Source organism: Rutidosis leptorrhynchoides, chromosome 2 (genome assembly GCF_046630445.1).
Source record: "Rutidosis leptorrhynchoides isolate AG116_Rl617_1_P2 chromosome 2, CSIRO_AGI_Rlap_v1, whole genome shotgun sequence".
NCBI lineage: Eukaryota > Viridiplantae > Streptophyta > Magnoliopsida > Asterales > Asteraceae > Rutidosis > Rutidosis leptorrhynchoides.
The window spans coordinates 566,512,688-566,538,643 of NC_092334.1; the positions used below are offsets into that span (position 1 = coordinate 566,512,688).

The window sequence follows — 25,956 nt, forward strand, 5'->3', positions numbered from 1 at the left end:
GATTTTTTTTGCCCCAAAGGCCAAAGCCTTCAAATTTTGCCCAAAATTCTCCAAAATTTTCCCCAAAACTCCCAAATTTCTCCAAAATTTGCCCCAAAACCTTCAAATTTTGTTTAAAAACCTTCATATTTTGCCTAAAAACCTCTATTTTTTTCCCCAAAACCTCCATATTTTGTCCAAAAAAGTTGCTACGGTTTAAAAAAAAATTTCGCCCCCGATAGGAAAAAAAATCCTGGTTCCGCCACTGCCTACGTGGAGACTCGGAATTTGTCAACGAAAAGCAGTTAATTCATACGAATTGCCATAAATATATGCAAATCTATAGTATATCAAAAGTTCAAAACCAAATTGGTGAAAATTAAACTTTATAACGACATGTTGTGGGTCGAGGAATTTATGACATGTTGATCCGATTGGAACAAACGTACGGATAAAATAAATGGACAACGAACACGTTAAACACAACTTGCAATATACTGTTCAAATTAGGTTAGATAATTTAAAATGTTCTGTATATAATTTAGAAGATAAAGAAAAATGGAAGTGTTGAATGCTTAAAAGCGTATTTCAACTATAAGTTTATTTATCGCTCATTCAATTAACCTACAATTAAACATGACCTAAGTTAGCACTCTCACGATGAATAGAAAAAATTAAATCTATACTCCGAAAATGATAGCACATAAGGTTACACTGTTGTAAAACTTCCCGATTAATTTCGATCACTCCCTAATTACTCTCTTTTAGAAAAGCTGATTCTCTAAAATTTGAATAATGAATTGGTTAACATATGGGCCAAAATAGGATTTGTTTGATCAAAATCGTATTTAGTTAGTAAAAATCAGTCAAAGTTAATAGCGGCCAACATATATTAATATAAATTTAAAGTAGAATTTTAGAGTTCATGAAAAAAAAAAAAAAAAGATTATGTTTACGTGCCTAGACAATTATGTTTATGTTTATAAATTTCTTGTATATTTACGCATATAACTTTTAAATTTATTATTTAAATGCATCAAAAGTTCAATATGAATGATTTCTGAGTTGTCGAATAACTCCCTCAACATCTTGACAGAGTACTCACCGAGTAGCAATTTTTGCAACCTTGTAAGATTATATATGTTGCTAACTCTAGCAGTATCCATCATTTTCTATGTATTAATTAAAAATAAGATAGGAACATAGAAGTTTCAAACTAGGGACCCTTTTATCAACTCAGAAGAAGATAAAGCGATTATAATGATTACAAATGTTTGTTTTATATTAAAAAAAACGTTTGTTTTTCTTTTTTCATAGTTTTCGAAATAGAATTAAAATAGATAGATCCGGCGATCAAATTTAGTAGGGGTGAGCATGGTGCGGGCTGGGGCGTTTTGAGGTCACAACCACACCCATAACCATTATTGCGGTTAACTAGTTTATTTAACCATTGGGTTTGGCTAATTTGGTTAAATTGGTTAACAAATAATTATAAAGCGGTTAATTTGGTTAACCATTTACGAAAAAAATTAATTTAATAAGTTTGTTTCTATCCTACATAAAATAACATTCTATATTTTTAATCGAAAATAAAAGTAGATCAACATTGTATTTATACTCCAAATTGATGCAAATAACCATAAATAATTAGACAAAATATAAGTTCACGTAAAGTTTTTAAAATATAAACTTTCCTTCAAACTTTATTCTCTCTCCATACGAGTGTCATAGATCAAAGTGTCATTTCCCTTTGATATAATTTATATGTATGCAGTATGCTTATCTTTTCTCAACTTAAAAGTCAAAATAATATTACACAATGATCTACAAGGTTTAATATTTTAACATGTTGACCATCTTCCATAAAAAATGATCATATATAAAATACTAAATGGTGTGGATGCGGTTAATTTGGTGCAGGTACTTATTATTTCCATAACCGACCCACATAGTGCGGTTAATTCAAAAGTGTTAACCAAACCCGCGATTATCCATTTGGTTTGGTTAATTTGGTGTGGTTTTATCGGTTAATATGACTACGATTTGGTTAATGCGATTTTTTGCTCACCCCTAAAATTTAGTACAACCGATACAGACTTCAACAAGTCTACTTGAAAATATAGATCGAGAGATCTACTTGAAAACATTAGTCGTAACACATTGAACCCAATACAAACAACCAATACAAACCAATGCGAAAACATACAACCTAAACTAAAACAAGTACAAATAAATCATCCAAAAAAATTCCAGCTCCACAACAAAGGAAGTTCGATGGAATCACCCAAAGCCCGACACATACACGCACAATCCTCGACCGCCAGAATCTAAAAAACTGCATAACAGAAAATTAGTTACCAGTGCTGCATCCACATCCATCTCGGCAAAAACTGATAAAAGCTCAAGCCACGGTGCACGACGACCAAAAATCCAAACCGCAAGCAAGGAAACCGAGATACACAACGGAGACAAAGGTGAATCAGTAATAACAAAAAGAACAGGGATAGAAGAACCAACTGACCGCCAGCCAAACAAACCACAGGCGACAAGACATCCCAAAACCGGAAGTACACCCATAAGACTAAATGAATCATGAAAACCTTCAAAAGGTAGATGTTTCCAATGAAACCATCGACATTAACTCTCCGAAAAATGTAAACATGGAATCCGACAGTCAACAAAATCAGGCCACCCACCAACAAACCCCAACGAACAACCAGAATATCAAAGACTCCTCTATACTCGATACTCGTCGCCTGTGAGAATGTGTCTGAGGGAGAAAGGTTGCGAGAATAAAACCGGTGACCGGAAAAATGAGACTCAAAATCCTAAAACCCAAAAAAAACGGAGGAAATTTGAGAGTTTAGCCGTCATATAACTCAACACCACCTCCAAACGCCTTGTAAGACTCACAGCCGTACACGCCGCCTGCGTGCAGCGACCGGGAAAGAAGAAAACAGCTGGAAAATCAAAAAACACACCGAACATAGGGTGAGGGAGCAGGGACAACATGATAAAGGAGAATAAAAGGAAAAGGAGGCATGAGGCCACCGGCATCTGGCACAACAAAAGTTGAAAACTTTTGAATTCATGATATTTGGGCCAGAGACAGAGAGAAAAGGGTTATGTGCACATATGATTGTTAAGCTAAACACCCGTTTAGTAATCCGACATTATTCGATCCCAATTAAGCATTAAAGCATTTTATTATATACTAATTAATTAATGAATTAATTAACGTTCAAAAACACATCCTAATGCATACCAACATGTTAAACCGATCTAATCAAAAGGCAGATAGACACCATAACTGACCAAGGCAGCTTATTATTATTAAATTACCAAATTACATTTTAAACCTTTTGACAGCAGCCACCAGCGGTGGGTAGCATGTGTTCATTACTTCTCATATTAGATTACAGGCCGAGTCTTTACACACATTCGGAAACAATTATCAACATATAATTTCTTGTATCTTGTATTTTTATTATTTCATTAAACTCATGCTCGACAAAAAGGCAAGCAAACCATAATAAAACCAACAAACAAAAACCAAAGGCTTACACAAGTTAAGCAGATGGCCCTGCAACCTGCATAGATGTAGATTTCCACTCAACAGTTTCACCACAATGTCCACTTGTAACTCCCACCGGATACGACCCACCCATATTGATCCCTGCATGTTCAAACCCACCAACGAAAGTTTCCATCAAAGCAGTAGGAGGTCTGGTGGCAGTAGCTTTCAAACGGTATCGTTCAGCCCGAGATCCAATAACCTGCCCTAGAATAGACGCCGCAATCGTAAACGCCATTGCGGTTTTCGGCATCAAAACAGACTTTCTGAGCATGCCTATAAACGGAACCGCTGCATGAACGGCTACAAACCAAGACGGTGAAAACTTCTTGGTGTGTTCCCGCCATACTCCTAACGGGACGTTAGCTGCCATGCCTAGTACTCCAATTGCGAGTATTTTTGCAGGTAATGGTTGTGGTCTGAGGTTTTTTGCAAAGGCGGTTCGGGCTATAGCGGCCCGGGCTGCCACTATTGCTGGTGGACACGTGTACTTTACGCCTGATGGAAGTTTGAATGCTTTGGTTACAAGTGGTAGAACGTTACCCACCGCCCTATATGATTTAGCAATCGGACAATTCCCACTTTTTAGCCACTCCTCGCCCATGGCCTCATGGTTAGAGTCTCCTTTCTGTAACATTATTTAAAAAAAGAAAACGCTAATAAAATATCCATTCACTAATATCAAGGTTACAACATCACTAATCAAGTATCATGAGGTGTTAGATATTTGGTGATTCTTGAAATCATGCGATAATTAGTTACACAATATTATGATTTCATACGCAATAATTAGTTACAAAATACATCACCCCACCCCCACACAAAAAAATAAAAAAAAAAATAAATAAAAAAAAATACAGTATCCTTTAGTTATCTGATTTTTTATTAATATTCATGAGAGAACCTATACCCTGATTTTGGAAAAATGTATAAGTGACATAACATGAATAGGACCCTGATTTTGGAATTCTTTTTTTTTTTTTTTTTTTTTTTTTTGAACGGAAAGCTTTGCATCAGTGTATCATTTATTTCAATGACACTCATCATTTGCACACACACACGCGCGTTCAAGAGGAAACCCAACTCGCATTACAGGAACCCGATCCTTTAACCATCCCGAGGGGCAGGCAGACCGGATTTAAATCCTGAATGGATACGGGAGAAAACCCCCTGGGGTCAATCTGGATATCCATATTTCAGGCAGATTAATTAATAGGATGGACAGAGCAAGGTTCGAACCCATGACCTAACCCCCAGCCCCAACACAAAATGTATATGTGACATAAAATAAATACCTATAACCTGATTTTGAAAAAAATATATACGTGACATAACTGGTAGCCATGGTACCTGAGAAGAGTCTTTAGAATTGTGTTTCTTTTGTTGATTCTTAAACATATTGTTGAATGCATCAAAACCAAATGACCCTCCAAAACCTGCGAGACTGATTGTAGCAGCTTTTGCTGCTAAAGGATTAAACTGATGAGACACTGTTTCGGCCTTCACCCTTTGAGGAAATTTTAATGATCCATCAGAAAGCGGAACAACACCATTCTGTCCATGGAAGAGCCTAAATGCCATATCAAAATTGGGACCGTCCTCGAATATAGGACCTTTTGTTTCCCGGGCCTAATAATTGCAACATTAGTTCATTTGCATTGAGTTCGTTTATGAGCGTGGGATATTATATTCCAATCAAATACACGAGTTATTTATGTTGCACTGATTTAATTAAGTAAAATCGATAAAAGAAATAAGAGACTTACAGGCGATGGGAAGGAATTGGACGGAGAAAAGGAGAAGTTAGTGGGTTCATTAATGTTGCGCAAAAATGGGCATCGAACAATATCGTTCTGTGACGGTGAAGATTCCTCAGCCATATTCTTACATAGAAATTTCATTTCTTGACAAGCACGCTGGCCAACAAATTAAAAAAAAAAAAATTCAAAAAATCAATACCAAATTAAATACAGAATTAGACAATGAACGAGATTTCCAGCTTTAGACACATGGTAAGTCAAAATAGACATGTGTTGATCATGAATATGTTAATACTAATGTACCTACTACCAATAAAACTTATATGTTATGTAGCGACAAATGGTTTTGGTTCAACAAATTAAAAAAAAAAATAATAATAATTCATAAAACAATACAGAATAGGTAAGCAAGATAGGATAAACATTTAGGGTTGCATAATAGGAGCGGAAGTGGTCCTTGATAAACCATCAAAAGATAGACGAAGTATGAATTTAGGTTTAATTATTAATATCTCTATATGCGTAGAGCATGACACACATATACACATGCTCAAAATTTAAAATCATATTATGAAATCTATAATCATGGAGTACATGTTATTTACTAATAGACAACCAAAAGACAAGAATCCAAAGTGCTCTTGGCTGAGGACCACTCATCGAAAACCAAAGAATAATCATGCAAAATTTAAATCAACATAATACAGTGCTCCATTTCAAAACAGAAGAGTCATCTAAACTCAAAGTTAATATCGCAAGTTACGAAGGCCAAACAACAAAGGGAAGATCTTAATTTTAATTCTGCCATATCTCTAGCAATAACACAAAACACATAAATACTATACTCTTCCAAGGGTAAAAATCTGAATTTCCATCACAAATATATATATATATATATATATATATATATATATATATATATATATATATATATATATATATAGATCATAATAACCAACCTACTTCACCATTTCACCAAAACCTCATTAGCAATTCCACATTTCCACCTAAAAGTTACTATCAGCACCATCAAAAGAAAAAGGAACAAATCTAACACTTGAAAAAAATATAATTCATGTATACATCTCACAATAATAGAAATAATACAAATTACCTAATTCCTCCGTATATCATCATATCCTAACAAAAAATTTAACAAACAAAGCCAACAGCTCATGAAGTACATAGTACAACAATTTCGATTTTCAATAAATCAATTCAAATCTGAATAACAACCTAGTTTTCAGTTTCACCAAAATTATAACATCGATTCAATTGTAAACTTAAAAGTAAACATAAAGATGTTAATTAATCACATAAAACAAAACAAAACAAAAAACTAATTACACCTTAGAAATTGACGATGCGGAAGAATTGTTGAATTTGAGATGATAATGAATTCAAATTGCTAAATAATTACTAGGTAATTAAAGGGATGAAATTATCAAAGCAAGGATAGAAGAGTAGGTGGAACAAATGCACAAAGAAATGAAAGAAAACGGAAGAGGGGTATATGCTTTCCACACTCCTTGGCCCTTGCTGCTTAAACGACGTCGTATTATGCACCCGCCACGTTTGACAATTGTTACTTCGTGCGATTTATTTTGGTGAGGATTTGATGGTTGCCACAATTAGTTTTTCTCTCGAAAAAACGTTATAAACATTATAAACGGAAGTAGACAACACGTTTAAAGGAAAGTAAACAAAACTACTCGTACTATTGTATTTTCGAGTTTTTTTTTTTTTCCCAGGTGAAAGGAATGGATAAGAAAGGAGATGAAAGTATTTTACTATACTTTTCAATCCATTCAAATATGAGTGGAGAGTGCTCATAACAAAAACATAATGTAGTATCATTTCTAATCATCTACTATCATTTCCTTTCTTTCCCTTCCATTCAAAAAAAATTTCAAGAATGCAGCGAACCGTATGTACTAAACAAGCGGCTAAATAAGAGTAAAATACCTAAACGTCCTCACTAACAGAGTGAAAAACACGTTTACAAAGAAACTAAACAGAACGTAGGATAACCTAATAACCACATGTACCAAACAAAGGAAAAAACATAACAAAATGCAAGATCGAGAGAACCCGGTCGATGCCGCAACAAAGACAAATAACAAACCAAATAACCATTGTCGACCCGCCAGAAAAGTTGCCGGAGAATAGCCAGAAAAATAGAAGTTGACTCCAATCAAGATCACTCCAAGACTTAAGCCAGCCTAATATTCCTATGGGTCGCGAGCCACTGGACTGGAATGTGGGATACTTAATAGGGTTTTTTGGAGTTTAAAGTTCGCGTTTAAAATTGTGAACTCACGTCTAGTTTGATGTATCTCTGAATGCGAAGGGCACCTTGCATAATGCAATGTTTTATATGGAGTTGTGATCGCTGCGGCGAGTATTAAAGTTATGTTGAGGGATAAGATGTAGGTTTAGCGCTATAGTTGAAAACGCTCAGTGACGGTTCCAGTATTTTTTTCAGATTCGGATGCCTAGAAGGGGAACTTCCGTTTATTTATCTCGGGTTACCCGTTGGTGCAAAAATGAGTAAGGCAAAAAATTGGGATCCGGTTATTAAAAAATTTAAAAGTAGACTCTCGGATTGGAAAGCTCGAACGGTGTCCTTTGGTGGTCGGGTTACTCTTGTAAAGTCGGTTTTAAATAGCCTCCCGTTGTACTACTTCTCACTCTTTCGGGCCCCGGTATGTGTTCTAAAAAAACTTGAGGGTATTAGACGTTCTTTTTTTTTTGGAGCGGGTCTGGTTCGGAAAACAAAATCGCGTGGGTTAAATGGGAAAATGTGACCTTACCTTATGGGAAAGGGGGGTTAAATCTCGGGTCTCTTATTAGTAAAAATCTTGCATTACTTGGGAAATGGTGGTGGAGGTTCAAAACCGAATCGGGGGCTATATGGGTAAAAATTATAAAGAGCATTTACGGTTCTTGTGGCGGTTTTTCTAGTTCAGTGTACTCTCATCAGCTTCCAGTTGGAAGCATCTGGTCTAGAATACTAAATGCAGGTCAACACATGGATGGATTGGGCGTACACTTCTCAAACTCTTTCAGCAAAGTTATTGGGAATGGCGAAAGCACATCTTTTTGGGATGAACTTCGGATTGGAAGCACAAAACTGAAGGATCGATTTGCGAGATTATATAGATTGGAAGCGGACAAAGAAGTGACTATAAAGGAAAGGATGGGAGCTGAAGAAGGAATTTCGGTTTGGAACTGGAACTGGATTCATTCACCGAGAGGTCGCTGTTCGGGAGAACTAGAGGAATTAACTAATTTACTATCGTCATACGCCTTCGATCGAGGAAAAAATGACACGTGGAAATGGACTTTATCAAGCAACGGGGTTTTCACTGTTCGGAAGTTAGCTGCACTTATTGATGAAATCAGTCTAGGGAACCATACGACAGCTTCTATGGCTGCTACTGAACGCAATAACAGGGTACCAAAAAAATCGAAATCATTATTTGGAGGGCGCTTAAAAGAAGACTACCGGTACGTACGGAATTGGATAAAAGAGGCATTGACCTTCATACGGTTAGATGTCCTCTATGTGACGATGGGATAGAATCGGTTGATCACTCAATGATATTATGCAAACATGCTATGGAAATATGGGATCGAGTATATAAATGGTGGAATCTTGGGAACGTGACAAACTTAAGCATTGGAGAGACATTTTGAGGTAATTCAACGCATCAAATATCGGCATTTGGGAAAAGAAAAAAAAAACTATGGCAAGCAGTGGAATGGTCGTGTGGCTATCTAATTTGGAAAAATAGAAATCAAATGGAGTTCAAAGGCAAAAGTTGGAATCCTCCGACAGCGTTAAATGAGATTCAAGTCAAATCATTTGAATGGATCTCGCATCGTGTAAAAGACAAGAAAATCGAGTGGCTAGATTGGATAACAAACCTGGACCAATGTTGTTTTGATTCGTGGAACTGGAACGAGATGCACTCTCTGCATCTTGCTACTGCCATTCGTGTTCTTCATTCATTTGTACATATTATTCTTATTCTTAAGTTCGTGATGTAGTAATTTGTTATTCGACTGCTGCTGACAGCCCACCATTGTACAATTCAAGTTATTGATAATAAAAATTACTTGCTTTAAAAAAAAAAAAAAAAAAAAAAAATTCCAGGTCCACAACAAAGGAAGTTCGATGGAATCACCCAAAGCCAACACATATACGCACAATCCTCAACCGCCATAAACTAAAAAAATTGCATAACAGAAAATCAGTTATCGGTATAGTTCGGTGGCCAATGCTTCATCCACATCCCTCTCGGCAAAAAGAGATAAAAGCACAAGCCACGGTGCACGGCGACCAAAAATCCAAATCGTGGGCAAGGAAACCGATATACACAACGGAGACAAAGATGAATCAGTAATAGCGGAAAACCAGGGATAGAAGAACCAAATGAGCCGCCAGCCAAACAAACCATCGACGACAAGACATCCCAAAACCGGAAGTACACCCAAAAGACTAATTGAATCATGAAAACCTTCAAAAGATAGATGTTTCAAGTAAAACCATCGACATTAACTCGCCAAAAACGTAAACATGGAATCCAACAGTCAACAAAATCAGGCCACCAACCAACAAACCCCAACGAACAACCAGAGTATCAAAGACTCCTCTATACTCGTCGCCTGTGAGAATGTGCCTGAGGGAGAAAGGTTGCAAGATTATAAAACCGGCGACCGGGAATCCGAGACCCAAAATCCTAAAACCCAAAAAAACGGTGGAATCCGAGAGTTTAGCCGTCATAACGGAAGTTGAAAACTTTTGAATTAATGATGTTTGGGCCAGAGACAGAGAGAAAAGGGGTTATGTGCACATATTGTTAAGCTAAATACCCATTTAGTAATCCGACATTATTCAATCCTAATTAAGCATTAAAGCATTTTATTATATACTAATTAATTAATTAACGTTCAAAAACACATCCTAATGCACACCAACATGTTTAACCGATCTAATCACAAGGCAGATAGACACCATAACTGACCAAGGCAGCTTATTATTATTACACTACCAAATACACATTTTAAACCTTTTGACAGCAGACCACCAGCAGTGGGTAGCATGTGTTCATTACTTCTCATATTAGATTACATGCCGAATCTTTACACACATTCGGAAACAATTATCAACATATAATTTCCTGTATTTTAATAATATCATTAAACTCATGCTTGAAAAAAATGCAAGCAAAACATAAGACCAACCAACAAACAAAAACCAAAAGCGTACACATATTAAGCAGATGGCCCTGCAACCTGCACAGATGTAGATTTCCACTCAACAGTTTCACCACAATGCCCATACGACCCACCCATATTGACCCCTGCAGGTTCGAACCCACCAACGAAAGTTTCCGAAAAAGCAGTAGGAGGTCTGGTGGCAATAGCTTTCAAACGGTATCGTTCAGCCCGTGACCCTATAACCTGCCCTAAAATAGACGCAGCGATCGTAAACGCCATCGCGGTTTTCGGCATCAAAACCGACTTTCTAAGCATGCCTATAAAAGGAACTGCTGCATGAACGGCTACAAACCAAGACGGTGAAAATTTCTTGGTGTGTTCCCGCCATACTCCTAACGGGACGTTAGCCGCCATGCCTAGTACACCAATTGCGAGTATTTTTGCAGGTAGCGGTTGCGGTCTGAGGTTTTTTGCAAAGGCGGTTCGGGCTATAGCAGCCCGAGCTGCAACGATTGCTGGAGGACATGTGTACTTTACGCCTGATGGAAGTTTGAATGCTTTGGTAACAAGTGGTAGAACGTTACCCACCGCCCTATATGATTTAGCAATCGGACAATTCCCACTTTTTAGCCACTCCTCTCCCGTTGCTTCATGGTTAGAGTCTCCTTCCTGTAAGGTTATTTAAATAAATACTCGTAAGATCTCCATTCACTATCATCAAGGTTACAACGTCATCAATCAAGTATCATGATCATTATGATTTCATACGCAATAATTAGTTACAAACTACATGCCCCCCCCCCCCCCCAAAAAACAAAATAAATAAATAAAGTATCCCTTATCTGATTTATTTTATTAACTAGTGAAATGACCCGTTAAATCACGTGTTTGTTTAAACGAAACAATTTAATGACATGTTTTAGGTATTAAGTGAATGTAAATGCTAAAGTCATTTATTTTAATGACCCTTTTGACTAAGAAACTTGTCGATTTTACAAATATATAGAGACATGTATTTTCGCATACATATGTAACGTAATTAATTTCGTAAAAAGAATCCATATTTGCATCTTAATAATATAATAATTATAATTATTATATCAAAAGTAAATAATAATAATAAAGTTAGCTCAAAGTTGAGTATTTATATTTTTAATAATAATAATAATTATTATTATTAGTAATAACTAGGTGAGTGCCCCGCGCTTCGCTGCGGGTTTTGAATGACCATAAAGTTAAACATTTTAAGTATGCATAAAGAACATTATGTTAAGAGTATTAAGTGTAGATAAGATATGTCAAACAAATGGTAAACTGTTGATAGCAAACTGACATGTTTTCCTTCATATTATGCATGTCCACATCATTCATATCTTGTACGTTCACATCTTTCCTTATAGACCACAGTTACAGTAGTTCCTGTAACAAAAATATTTTTTTTTTAAGAAAAGTTAGCAACGATGACATGCTTGAATCTTTGATCATGTGTAATACCTATGATGTGTAGGATATTGATGCCAACGTGCTGAAATTTGAAAATAAAGTTACTTCTGGTAGATTTGGTCATCTTAAAGCTAAAATTCGTCGTAAACTAAGCATATACACCTAAAACAATTTTGGTCCTTTCCCTGACTACAAAACAACAAAAATGGACACTTAAATTATATGAACTAACACTAATAAGCAAATACACATGCACGTTTTTCTTTTTAAGAAATTGATTAGAATATTTTGTATAGAACAGTTTGAGCTACTTTCTAATGAGTAAATGGGTTGAGATTGCCACTTATTGATCAAAGTGGTGTAAAAGTTATCTAGAACTTACAGAGATATCAACAGATGTTTAAACTTCATCACAACCACTTATGGAAATGACTTCATTACCATTGCTACCTTTCCATATCCATGATCAAGGTCGATGATCCTTCTATATATAATGCTCGCTCCTATGAAATCAAAATATAAAATCCAGGAACTTAAGTAAATCATTTGCATGATACAAAACAATTAAAATAAGTTCCAGAATTTTGAGAAGAAAACATATATTAGAAAATTTAAAATTGTTCACAGAATTGTCTCAACTACAGTGTTTCAATTGATCAAAATATATCCTAACATTATCGATATACTCAGGTAGTGACTAAAATAAGAACTTGGATTCAAGTGTCAGTACTCAACATATCTTAGAATATAAAGAAATTTCAATTTGTACTTAAAGTAAAAAGTTGAATTATAAAGCTCATCATAAATACACTAATATGTGTTGCACATAATTAAAATAACACTAAGGTATTACCAACAGAAATAACATAAATTACATACCATGTTTGCCGACAATCGCTATACAATGAGCAGCAGACACATCCAATACTCAAACAGTGGCAACGTTCTGGGTTGTTGATTGAGCTGCAGTCGAAAACACTAAAGCTGAAATATGAAGCTCATCATAAACAAATTATTATATTACATAAACAACTAAAAGAACATAAAAAAAACATTACAAAAAAACATTATAAATTGTAATTGTTAATAGCTTTATGAAATAACGACTTTCATATGAACGATATTTTGTTTTCACCAAACGATTAATATATATGGCTCTAGTCAATAACTAATGAAATCTACCAATAAGATACAATATTAATATGGCTGTAGTCAATAACTAAATATATTTATAATTAAATGACCTTAAGAGTGTTTTCTATTGTTTTACATGCTATAATTAAGAAGTCTTAGGTTCCATGTTTTGCCTATGTTGCCTCTGCCCTAACTCTAAACCAATGTTATCACGTCCAACCTAAAGTGATCCACTTATATAGAACAACTGAAATATTGGCTATAAAGAAACTCTTAGGCCCATCCCTTTTTAGTCATTAATCTCCCTTCCAATTTAATTATGAATTTGACTAACGAGCTATTAGAATTATCGTTGACATTAAATAACTATATTTGCAGTTATAAATGACTTCTAATGTGATGGTATTAAGTATGCAAATTTCAATATAAGTAACCATCGCAAATGTTTCAGCACAAAACAGTTAGCAAATGAAATACAATTTAAAACAAATAAGAACGAAAATAGAAAAGTATTACTTACATCAAGGACAGTGCAAAACAGCAGATGCAACCGGGTACGTGACTGACTGAAAAAGAAAAACAACATTCAAACATGAACAAAATTACATTGAGATGATAATCTATCATTATTTATACATAAAAGAACGACAACCACAATAACAGCAATAGCTTCAAAGACAATGAACAATAGTAAAAAAAATGTTTTGATTCATGCGCAAATGGTTTAAAACTGATATAACTCGGAATATGAACTTACCAAAAGCTAGAAATTGTGAGTTAATAAAAGAAAACTTTGCTTTGTTATAGGTGTCTAGAAAATGGCACATGATGTTTCATTGTCACATAAAGCTAAAAGTCATTGTCTTTGTAAGTTCAAAATAAAAAAATGCAAGCCTAAAAACCAAAATCACATCCCTGAAGGTCACTAATTTTAATTATAAATCATGAATACAGCAACACTTAATGAAAGCAGTTCAGTTTTTTTTTTTTCTATCTTAAAAATATAAGGATTGATAACTTCTAGTCCCAATTTACCTACTGATAATCCCTTTCTTGTTTACGTTGTTTGAAATCTCATAACTGCAAACTTGACAGATAAAAATTAGAAACTGGACCTTTTAGCTGCAAATGTGCATTGTCAATGGAGAGTCTTAAACCTAAAAAGATATAATGAAAGTTCTTTTTCATTTAAGCATTTCATCAAACACATGGTGATCATAATGAACTATACAACTTGAAATCACTATCACTGCAAGAACAACGACATAGTTCATGAAGCTAATCCAAACAACCCTTAAATTGCTATAAACTTACTAACTTAAGCTTATGGCTTGAATAAACTTACTAACTTAAGCTTATGGCTTGTATAGTATACTCTACAGCTAATAAATGATTGAAAGTGAGTTTATAAGTTTTTTCAAATCTCAATAACAAATGCTCATTTAAGAAAAGTCAAAAGGCCTAATTGTAGTCAGACACCTAAGTCAATTAGAAAAAAGAATTGAATATATGCTACCTCATTGGAGACGTTTCGATCATGTAGAAAGGAGTTAAACACGTGATACATCATACACCTCATTGGACTGAAGCCAAGTATGAACGTCAATGGGGTTTTGAGTTGTACGGCTTTCTAGAGTAGGGTTGGTGATCGGTCTGGTTGTCTTCTAGGGTTCCTGGACTGAACTTGATATGAGTAATTGTGAGGAGGAGAAAGCTCTAGAAAACATGAAAAGGACGGGTTTGTATCAAACAAAAAAACTAAAAAAAAGTAGGGTACTGTTATACTGTTACACTGTAGCTGGTGTTTACGTGAATTAGTATATTGTTAAATAAATGTCTCTTAAAATTTTTTAGAAAATTAAAATTACAATTTAGGATAGATTAGTATTTCCTTTTATAAAAGATTTCGTATTATTTTTTTAATTAAATTAATATATAATTATGACATCATCATTATGAAAATTAAAGGTTAATTAGCTTAATGATGACATCATCATTTTAGAACTTTATATGACTATATAGAGGATATTCATGCGAAAACCTATACCCTGATTTTGGGAAAAAAATATATACGTGACATAACATGAATACCATTAACCTGATTTTGGAAAAATATATACGTGACATAACTGGAAGCTACGGTACCTGAGAAGAGTCTTTAGAATTGTGTTTCTTTTGTTGATTCTTAAACATATCGTTGAATGCATCAAAACCAAACGACCCTCCAAAACCTGCGAGACTGATAGTAGCAGCTTTTGCTGCTAAAGGATTAAACTGCTGAGACACTGTTTCGGCCTTCACCCTTTGGGGATATTTTAACGATCCCTCTGAAAGCGGAACAACACCATTCTGTCCATGGAAAAGCCTAAATGCCATTTCAAAATTGGGACCGTCCTCGAATATAGGACCTTCCGTTTCCCGGGCCTGATAATTGCAACTACATTAGTTCATTTGCATTGAGTTCACAAATATTTTAAACAAATGTATAGGCCACAAAATCTGAGTATATATATAAATATATAAAAGACCTAACTTTGACCAACCTTACTCAACCTACTCAAACCCGATCCAGACACTTTGACCTTACTTTTTAGCACTTATCGACTAATTAGACATTTTTTGGCAAAACGGGGCGGGCTAGTCAACAAACTGACTAGTCAACCAAGACGACCGCCGTTTACAACACTGATCTTAAGTAGCTTGCATTATGTAGAAACAATGCTTTAGTGACTTTAACCCGTAAAATTCGAATCAAATATAGAATACACGAGTTATTTGTGTTCCATTGATTTAGGTAAACTATAATTGATAAAAGAAATAAGACTTACAGGCGATGGGAAGGCCATGGACGGAGAAAAGGAGAAGTTAGTTGGTTCATTAATGTTGCGCAAAAATGGGCATCGAACAATATCGTTCTGTGATGGTGAAGATTCCTCGGCCATATTCTTACACAAAAAATTCATTTCTTGACAGCACGCTGGCCAACAAATTAAAGAAAAATGTCAAAAATCAATACCGAAATACACACAGAATTAGACTATAAACGAGATTTCCTGCTTTAGACACATGGGAAGTCAAAATAGACATGTGTTGATCATGAATATGTTGATACTGCTCCTACTACTGATAAAACCTTCATGTATGTAGAGACAGATAGGTTTTTGTTCAACAAATTCAAACAAACATCCATAAAACAATACAGAGTAGGTAAGCAAGATAAGGTAAACCTCTGTTGCATAATACAAGTGGAAGTGGTCATTGATAAACCATCACAAGATAAACAAACTAAGAATCCAGGTTTAATTTAAAATTTCTATATGCATAAAGCATGACACACATATAAACATGCTTAAAACTTAATACCATATTATGAAATCTATAATCATAGAAAACCAAGAATCAAGAATCCAATGTGCTCTTGGCTGAGGACCACTCATAGAGAACCAAAGAATAATCATGCAAAATTTAGCATCAGTTAGCCAGTGCTCCATTTCAAAGCAGGAGAGTCATCTAAAACTTAAAAACTCAAAGTTAATATCGCAAGTTACGAAAGCCAAACAACAAAGGGAAGATCTTAATTTCGGTTGTGTCATATCTCTAGCAATAACACAAAACACATAAATACTATACTCTTTCAAGGGTAAAAATCTGAATTTCCATCACAAATATATCTAGATCATAATAATCTATAGCAATTCTACATTTCCACCTAAAAGTTATTGTCAGAACCATCAAATTACAAATTACATAAAAAAAAGAACAAATCTAACAATGGGAAAAAATAATAATTCATATATATATCTCACAATAACAGGATGAAAACAAACAATGCTTGTAAAAAGTGAAAAAATTAAAATTAGCGCTACATCCATGAAACCTAGCGCGCAGTTTCAAAATCATAGATAGATGTACATAATAATACACAACATGAATAACCTAATAATTAGGGAAGTTTGGAGTTGCCAATTTACAGGAGTAAAGAAGGGAAGTTTGGTCGGACAGTTGCAATTAAAGGATGTGAGGTGAACGATTCTAAATTTAATCCAGGTAATGCGTTATTTGTTTATTTTCTTGAATTGTAGATTTAATAAGTGTGTATGTTTGCTACTGTTTGCTAGTGCCAATTTAATGTATCTTTAATTGTAGCGAGTTGGTGGGCAAGCTATGGTGCCTCAACTCCTAATTTGAGAAAAGTTGCAATTAGGATACTTTCTTTAACCACCGCCTCATCGGGTTGTGAAAGAAACTGGAGCACATTCGAAGCGGTTAGTGACTTTTAGTGTTTAGTAATCTATTTATTTTTAAGTTATATTTTTACTTAAACTATTTGTTGGCTTATTAGTTATTTTACCTTTGTAGATCCATACGAAAAAGAGAAATAGGCTCGAGGCAGAAAAAGTGAACAGTCTTGTCTATGTTCAATTCAATGCTAATTTAATGAAAAAAAAATGAAAGAAGAAAGGAACGAGCAGGGCGTGATGTACTTGTATCGCATGATGATGTTGCAACTGAGGCGCAAGATTGGATTATTGATGAAGGATTGACTTATGAGTTGATTAGTGAGGCTACAGGTTTGAAGGGAGCTAACGAACCTCGAAGAAGTAGTAGACGGCCGCGAGAACTTTTCGAAGAATTCGACTCGGCGAGTGAGGAGGAACTCGAAGTAGATGAAGATATTGAGTATGAGTCGGATGGAGTTGAAATTCGTGAACAACATTATGAACATGATAAGGAATTCGATATTGATGAAGATTGATCAAGATTCAAGAATGACATGCTCTATTATGACCCGTTGTTTGTAACTTTCAAACTTTGTATCATGTATTTTGTATTTGCTATTTGATGTTAACATTGATGCTATTTGATGTTTTTTTGATGTTTTTTGATGTTTAAAATTGCTAATGATGCTTATTTATGTTTCATACAAAGTCAATTTGTATTGAATCAAGCATATAAGCAACATATATACACTTTTGGAACATATATTACAACATCATATATATATATATATATATATATATATATATATATATATATATATATATATATATATATTTAAAAACTAAAAAGTCAACAAAAGTCAACATCCGAGTACTCCTCCGAGTCGCCGATTACTCCTCAAAAACCTCCGGCCGAGTACTCCCCGAGTCGCGAGTTTTACAACCTTGACCTAATTCCTCCATATATGATGTATTAATATCCTAACAGAAATTTTAACAAACGAAGCCAACAGCTTATGAAGTACTCCGTACATAGTACTACAATTTCGATTTTCAATAAATCAATTCACATCTGATTCACAACCTAGTTCTCAATTTCAGCAAAATTATAACATCGATTTAATTTATGAAAGTAAACATAATCAAGTAATTAATCATATAAAAGAAAACAGAAAAAACGTAGTTACACCTTAGAAATTGACGATGCGGAAGAATTGTTGAATTTGAGATGATGATGAATTCAAATTGCTAAATAATTACTAGGTAATTAAAGGGATGAAATTATCAAAGCAAGGATAGAAGAGTAGGTGGAACAAATGCACAAAGAAATGAAAGAAAACAGAAGGGGTATATGCTTTCCACACTCCTTGTTGCTTAAACGATGTCGTATTATGCCCACGCCAGTGACGCCACGTTCGACAATTGTTAATTTGTGCGATTTATTTTGGTGAGGATTTACACTTTGTTATAATATAAATATAAATATAAATATATAATATATAATATATAATAATATATAATATATAATATATAATATATAAATATAAATATATAAATATAAATATATAATATATAATATATAATATATAAATATATAATATATAATATATAATATAATATAATATATATATATATATATATATATATATATATATATATATATATATATATATATATATATATATATATATATGGATAGTCAATTATTGATACACAAAAGTAATATTATTGTATTACCTAAACTTGTAATATTTTGCTATAAATAGCCATGAATGCAAGCATTAAACTTGCACCATTTTCTCACACTTACAAAGTGTTTCTTTCTTTCTCTCCATTATCATCTTTGTTCTTACACTTCATTATTAGTATTCTTAATCAAGAATCAAATCACTAAAGGTAGTTATAAGCCTACTGAATTATAACATCAAGAATCAAACCACTAAAGGTAGTTATAAGCCTACTGAATTATAACACGTTATCAGCACGATAATCTTAATACTAATTATGGTTGGCTCTGCCACCTAAATGATATATGGTCGGTTATACCACCTGAATAATATATGGTCGACACTGTCGTCTAATTATCATTTATGTTACTAACATTTATATTTCAATTATCTAACATTTATATGGCCGACACTGTCGCCTAATTATCATTTATGTTACTAACATTTATATTTCTATTATCTAACATTTATATGGTCGACACTGTCGCCTAATTATCATTTATGTTTACTAATATTTATATTTATGTTATATAACATTTATTAATGATTGCTTACATATGGTCGACACTGTCACATACTTATCATTTATGTTATATTAAATTTATGTTTAATGTTTATATACTTATGAATATAAAGTGACTATAATTTATCATGTTGTTTGTTTTAATAGAAAATGTCGAATCTGGAAAAGCTTAAATTTACTCCTTTAGAATCAACTGGAAACAACTACATGTCATGGATTATAAAAGTAAAAATGCATCTTAAATCAATGGGCATTCTTGAAGCCATAAATGAAAACAACACTTGTTCTGAAAAAGAACAAGCAACGGCATGTTGCTTTATTCATCAACATATTGATGAATGCTTACAAAATAATTATGTGACTGTAGAAGATCTCCATGTTTTATGGGAAGGTCTCAAAAGCAGATTCAATAATCAAAGAGAAATTTTACTTCCAGCTGCTATGGAACAATGGAGAACATTAAGGTTCCAAGACTTTAAGAAAGTAAATGAATATAGCTCAGCTCTGTATAATACATGTTCACAACTTAAATTCTGTGGACATGAAATAAGTAATGCAGACATGATGGAGAAAACTTTCTCCACAATGAATGCTGCAAACATCACAGTACAAAGAAATTTGAGAATGCTAAAGTTCAAAACATATCCTGAACTTAATTCATATCTCTTAGTTGCAGAGCAAAATGATGAGCTATTAATGAAAAATCAGCAATCCCGTCCTACTGGTACACTTGCAATCCCTGAAGCAAATACTGCAAATAATTATAAACAGGGACAAGGACGCGGGCAAGGTCGTGGTTATAATAACCATCACCATCATCATATGGTAGAAACCATCCTTATGGTAATGGTAATGGGCGAGGACGTGGTCGTGGTCGTGGCCGTAGTGGTCAAAGAAATAATAATCCACGAAAATATAAATATCAACCACAAAACAAGCCCACTAAACAAGATGTTGAAGAAAATTCTTCTAAAAATTCTGAAGAATCTTGCTACAGATGTGGTAGAATGGGCCACTGGGCTAATACTTGCCGAACATCTAAACATCTTGTTAAGATGTATCAGGATTCGCTGAAAGATAAAGAAAAGGAAGTAAACTTTGTGGATAACGTCGATCCAACAGTCACTGAGAAACCATATGATTTATATGAAGATTTCTTGAATGTTTAAATTGTGTGTCTTTCGAAAAATAAACGATTTAATATCGTCTGTCTTTGTCATTATGTTTGCTAAATGTTTCAGTACTATCTATTTGCGTGTAAAATATTGTGTAATATTAATGTACTCACTATTTATTTCTTATATATGAAGTTCAATATGAATTTTGCTGGAATACAACATCAATCAAGTGGTGGAGATCTCTGTATAGCAGACAGTGGAACTACACACACTATACTTAAATCCGAGAAATATTTTATTGATCTAAAACCAACGGAAGGAACTATACATACAATATCATGACCTGCTAACTTGATAAAAGGGATAGGAAAGGCAAATTTCATACTACCAAATGGTACAAAATTTTTAATAAATGATGCCTTATTTTCTCCCAAGTCAAGCAGAAATTTATTGAGTTTCTCCGACATATACCTTAACGGGTATGATTATCAGTCAGTGACAACAGAAAATGAGAAATATTTAAGTATCACTGACAAGAGTCATGTGGTTGAAAAACTGCCAAGACTTAGTTCTGGATTACATTATACACATATAAATGTACCAGAAATACATATGGTAGTTAACGAAAAATATATTGATCCTGGTGTATTCAGTTTATGGCATAACAGATTAGGCCATCCAGGATCAACAATGATGAAAAGGATTATTGAATGTACTCATGGACATCCACTAAAGGATAGAAAAATCCATCATGATACAATGGTTCCATGTACATCTTGTTCTCTTGGAAAATTGATAACTAGACCCTCACCACTTAAGGTTGAGAAAGAATCACCAATGTTTCTTGAAAGAATTCAAGGTGATATATGTGGACCAATTCATCCACCATGTGGACCTTTTAGATATTTCATGGTTCTAATAGACGCATCTAGCAGATGGTCTCATGTTTGTCTGTTATCAAGCCGTAATGTGGCATTTGTAAAATTTCTTACCCAAATTATTAAATTGAGAGCTCATTTTCCTGATTACACCATTAAAAGGGTGAGACTTGATAATGCTGGTGAATTTACATCTCAAGCATTTAATGACTATTGCATGTCTATAGGAATTGTTGTTGAACATTCTGTTGCTCATGTGCATACACAAAATGGTTTAGCCGAGTCATTGATTAAACGTTTACAGTTAAACGCTAGACCATTGATAATGAGAACAAAACTCCCTGTATCTATATGGGGTCATGCAATTTTACATGCTGCTGCATTGATTCGCATCAGACCAAGTGCAAGTCATAAATATTCCCCCCTACAACTTGCTTTTGGTCAAGAGCCAAATATTTCCCATCTTAGAACATTTGGTTGTGCAGTGTATGTTCCAATTGCGCCACCACAACGTACAAAAATGGGTCCTCAAAGGAGGTTGGGAATATATGTTGGATATGAAACATCTTCAATATTAAGGTATATTGAACCTATGACAGGTGACGTTTTTACAGCACGTTTTGCTGATTGTCATTTTAATGAAACATTGTTCCCTAGATTAGGGGGAGAAATGAAAAATAAAGAAAATGATGTTTCATGGTGTGAACCTCAATTAAAGTATCTTGATCCTCGCACAAAATAATGCGAGACAGAAGTTCAAAAGATAATGCATATACAAGAACTTGCAAATCAATTGCCTGATGCATTTACAGATACAAAAACGGTGACAAAATCATATATACCAGCAGTAACTACTCCAGCTCGAATTGAAATTCCAAAAGCTGGCAATAACGTCACTCATGAATCTTTGCCACGTCAGAAACGTGAAAGACCAATTGGTTCAAAGGATAAAAATCCTCGAAAAAGAAAATCAGCTGATAATGAAGTAAAAGAAAGTGTTCAAGAAGAACCACAAATCAGTACTCCTACTGCAGAGGAGATTGATGATGTCAATACAGAAATTGCAATCAATTATGCATATTCAAAAATATTATGGAACCGAAATGAAATGAAAAATCTTGATGAGAAATTTTCATTTAATGTTGCATATGACATCATGAATAATGATGATGATCCAGAACCAACATCTATGGTTGAATGTCAAAATAGACATGATTGGGCTCAATGGAAAGAAGCAATACGAGCTGAATTAGAATCATTCAATAAAAGAAAAGTTTTCGGATCCATCATTCTCACTCCTAAAGATGTGAAACCTGTAGGATACAGATGGATTTTTGTCCGAAAAAGAAATGAGAAAAATGAAGTTACAAGGTATAAAGCTAGACTTGTAGCTCAAGGTTTTTCTCAAAGACCGGGAATTGATTATGAAGAAACTTATTCCCCTGTTATGGATGCAATTACTTTTAGGTACTTAATCAGCCTGGCAGTTTCTAAAAATTTAGAAATGCATCTCATGGATGTTGTGACTGCTTACCTATATGGATCACTTGATAGTGATATATATATATGAAGATACCTGAAGGATTTAAGGTACCAGAAGCATCAAATGCAAAACCCAAAGAAATGTATTCGATTAAATTACAGAGATCTTTATATGGGTTAAAACAATCGAGACGTATGTGGTATAACCGATTAAGTGATTACTTGATAAGCAAAGGGTATACAAATAACCTTACTTGCCCTTGTGATTTCATTAAGAAAACAACATCCGGATATGTGATCATAGCTGTTTATGTTGATGATCTTAACATCATAGGTACAAATAAAGAGATTATGAAGCCATTCAACTTCTAAAGAAAGAATTTGAAATGAAAGATCTCGGAAAAACCAAGTATTGCCTTGGTTTACAAATTGAGCATATGCCTAATGGTTTACTTGTACATCAAACAACATATACTGAAAAGATTTTGAAACGTTTCAATATGGACAAGGCAAAACCATTAAGTACTCCTATGGTTGTTAGATCACTCAATGTTGAAACTGATCCATTTCGTCCATGTGAAGATCATGAAGATATTCTTGGACCAGAAGTACCATATCTTAGTGCAATTGGAGCTCTTATGTATCTTACAAATTGTACAAGACCTGACATTTCTTTTGCAGTTAATTTGTTGGCAAGGTTCAGCTCTGCTCCTACCAAAAGACACTGGAATGGGATCAAACACATATTTCGATACCTTCGAGGAACTACTGATTTAGGATTATTTTATTCTAACGAATCAAAACAAGATTTGGTTGGTTATGCTGATGCAGGTTATTTATCTAATCCACATAAAGCTAAATCTCAAACTGGATATGTATTCCTAAATGGAGGTACTGCAATATCATGGCGTTCTCAAAAACAAACACTTGTTGCTACATCATCAAATCATGCCGAAGTGATTGCATTACATGAAGCTACTCGGGAATGTTTTTGGTTGAGATCAATGACACAAATCATTACTGATTCTTGTGGACTAGAACGCGATAAAAGTCCAACAATTATCTATTGATGTCATGCGAGGTGTATATAAAATAGCTTTATATTTTACACGGAAATACTATTAAATACGTTACAATTTTACACAAGATATTTATTTATTTATAGAATGGATATACTTAAACCTTGCTACAACACTTATAGGCAGTGTACTTAATCGTACAGTAGTGTAGTTTTTAGTAAGTCCGGTTCGTTCCACAGGGAAAATCTTTAAACAAAGCTTAACGCTATATTAGTTTACTTTTATAAAAATACAAATATATATATAAGTAATATTATTATTATAAAGGGGGTTTTTACCGTTTAATGACCGGTTTGTCGATTTTAAAACTTTAGTCGCAGTTAAAACAAAATGTAAAATATTAAATAAATAAAAGACTTAATTTAAAGCGTAAAGTAAATAACGATAATGAAATTGCGAATAATAAAAATGCGATGAAATAAACTTGCGATAATTAAAAGTACGATAATTAGAAGTGCAATTAAATATAAAATAAAGGAAATTAAATATGAAATAAAAGAATTATGCTTATTTAAACTTCCGTAATCATGATGTTTGACGTGTTGATTTTAGTTTTATGCCCATGGGTTAATTGTCCTTTGTCCTGGATTATTTAATATGTCCGTCTGGTTTTTGTTCATAACAGTCCATCAGTCATAAATATAAAGTGCGAGTGTCCTCGTCAAATTATCCTTATACCCGAAGTTTAAATATTCCAACTAATTGGGGACTTAAAATGTAACAAGATTTTAATACTTTGTTTAATAATTACACCAGGATGTCGACTGAGTGTAACACAAGGTTTTAATACTTTGTTATCAATTATGCCAATATCCTTGTACATAATTTCACCCCTGTTTTAATAATTCTAGTGGCTATTAATCCATTCCCGTGTCCGGTTAAATGAACGATTATTTGTACATATAAATACCCCGCCCATCGTGTCCGATCGAGTGTAAATGGTTATTTATAGGGACGCCCAATTGTAAATCTTTATATTAACATTAACAAACTATCATTTAGTTAAACAAATATAAAGCCCATTAATAGCTCATAGTCTAATTTCCACAAGTGTCGTTCTTTTGTCCAAACCCCAATTATGGTACAAAGCCCAATTACCCAATTTTAGTAATTAGCCCAACATCATGATTACTTCGGATTAAATAAGCATAATAATAACTTAGCTACGAGACATTAAATTAAAAAGGTTGAACATAACTTACAATGATTAAAAATAGCGTAGCGTTACACGGACAGAATTTTGACTTACACCCTTACAACATTCGCTAACACACCCTTATTATTAGGATTTAAAATTAAAATTAAAATATAAATTATATATACATATACTACGTTGAGTGAAGAAGAAAAAGATGATTTTTGCGTTCACCAAACTGCGAATTTATAGGAGATGTGGCCTGACTTTTCATGCCATGCGATCGCATGGACTTTTTTCTTCCTGGCCATGCGATCGCATGGCCAGCTGGGAGAGCTCACATGTTGCTTGTTTCCTTGTGCCGACGTTTTATAAATATAATATAATATATATATTAATTTTAAGAATTAATTATATATTATATTATATTCATATGCATAGTTGACTTGTAATTTTTAGTCCGTTGCGTCGAGCGTTGAGAGTTGACTCTGGTCCCGGTTCCGGATTTTCGAACGTCCTTGCGTACAATTTAATATCTTGTACTTTGTGTTTTGAATCTTGTACTCTTATAATTTTGAGACGTTTCTTATCAATAATTGGAACCTCATTGATTGTATTTTGTACTTTTGAGCTTTTTGGTCATTTGCGTCTTCAATTCGTCGAATCTGTCTTTTGTCT

The 25,956-nt window shown here is 33.8% G+C and overlaps 2 protein-coding genes across 3 annotated transcripts; both read right to left on the minus strand.

The window, feature by feature from the left end:
* Positions 1–2,363: 2,363 nt before the first annotated feature.
* Positions 2,364–6,944, minus strand: LOC139893150 (uncharacterized). 2 transcript variants are annotated; one of them, XM_071876298.1, is made up of 5 exons: positions 6,663–6,944; positions 5,320–5,469; positions 4,904–5,182; positions 3,544–4,181; positions 2,364–2,939 (listed from the first exon to the last, which is right to left on the minus strand). In XM_071876298.1, exons 2-4 carry the CDS (start codon positions 5,452–5,454, stop codon positions 3,549–3,551), a joined length of 1,047 nt encoding a protein of 348 aa, XP_071732399.1. In that variant the 5' UTR covers positions 5,455–5,469; positions 6,663–6,944; the 3' UTR covers positions 2,364–2,939; positions 3,544–3,548. The 2 variants fall into 2 exon arrangements, with proteins under 2 accessions (XP_071732399.1, XP_071732398.1); XM_071876297.1 differs by lacking the exon at positions 2,364–2,939 and having other exon boundaries at positions 3,295–4,181.
* A 3,392-nt stretch (positions 6,945–10,336) lies between these two features.
* LOC139893151 (uncharacterized) lies at positions 10,337–18,673 on the minus strand. Its single transcript, XM_071876299.1, has 4 exons — positions 18,526–18,673; positions 15,945–16,093; positions 15,262–15,540; positions 10,337–11,208 (listed from the first exon to the last, which is right to left on the minus strand). Exons 2-4 carry the CDS (start codon positions 16,077–16,079, stop codon positions 10,594–10,596), a joined length of 1,029 nt encoding a protein of 342 aa, XP_071732400.1. The 5' UTR covers positions 16,080–16,093; positions 18,526–18,673; the 3' UTR covers positions 10,337–10,593.
* Between the last annotated feature and the right edge of the window lie 7,283 nt (positions 18,674–25,956).

What these genes read in the sequence shown, in the direction of transcription:
- LOC139893150 (XM_071876298.1), bottom strand. Translation starts at nt 5,454, where the DNA reads ATGAAATTTCTATGTAAGAATATGGCTGAGGAATCTTCACCGTCACAG. An exon ending in CCAATTCCTTCCCATCGCCT is followed by an intron (nt 5,183 to 5,319) that starts GTAAGTCTCTTA and finishes TGCAATTATTAG; the next exon opens with GCCCGGGAAACAAAAGGTCC. An exon ending in ATTCTAAAGACTCTTCTCAG is followed by an intron (nt 4,182 to 4,903) that starts GTACCATGGCTA and finishes ATAATGTTACAG; the next exon opens with AAAGGAGACTCTAACCATGA.
- LOC139893151 (XM_071876299.1), bottom strand. Translation starts at nt 16,079, where the DNA reads ATGAATTTTTTGTGTAAGAATATGGCCGAGGAATCTTCACCATCACAG. An exon ending in CCATGGCCTTCCCATCGCCT is followed by an intron (nt 15,541 to 15,944) that starts GTAAGTCTTATT and finishes TGCAATTATCAG; the next exon opens with GCCCGGGAAACGGAAGGTCC. An exon ending in ATTCTAAAGACTCTTCTCAG is followed by an intron (nt 11,209 to 15,261) that starts GTACCGTAGCTT and finishes ATAACCTTACAG; the next exon opens with GAAGGAGACTCTAACCATGA.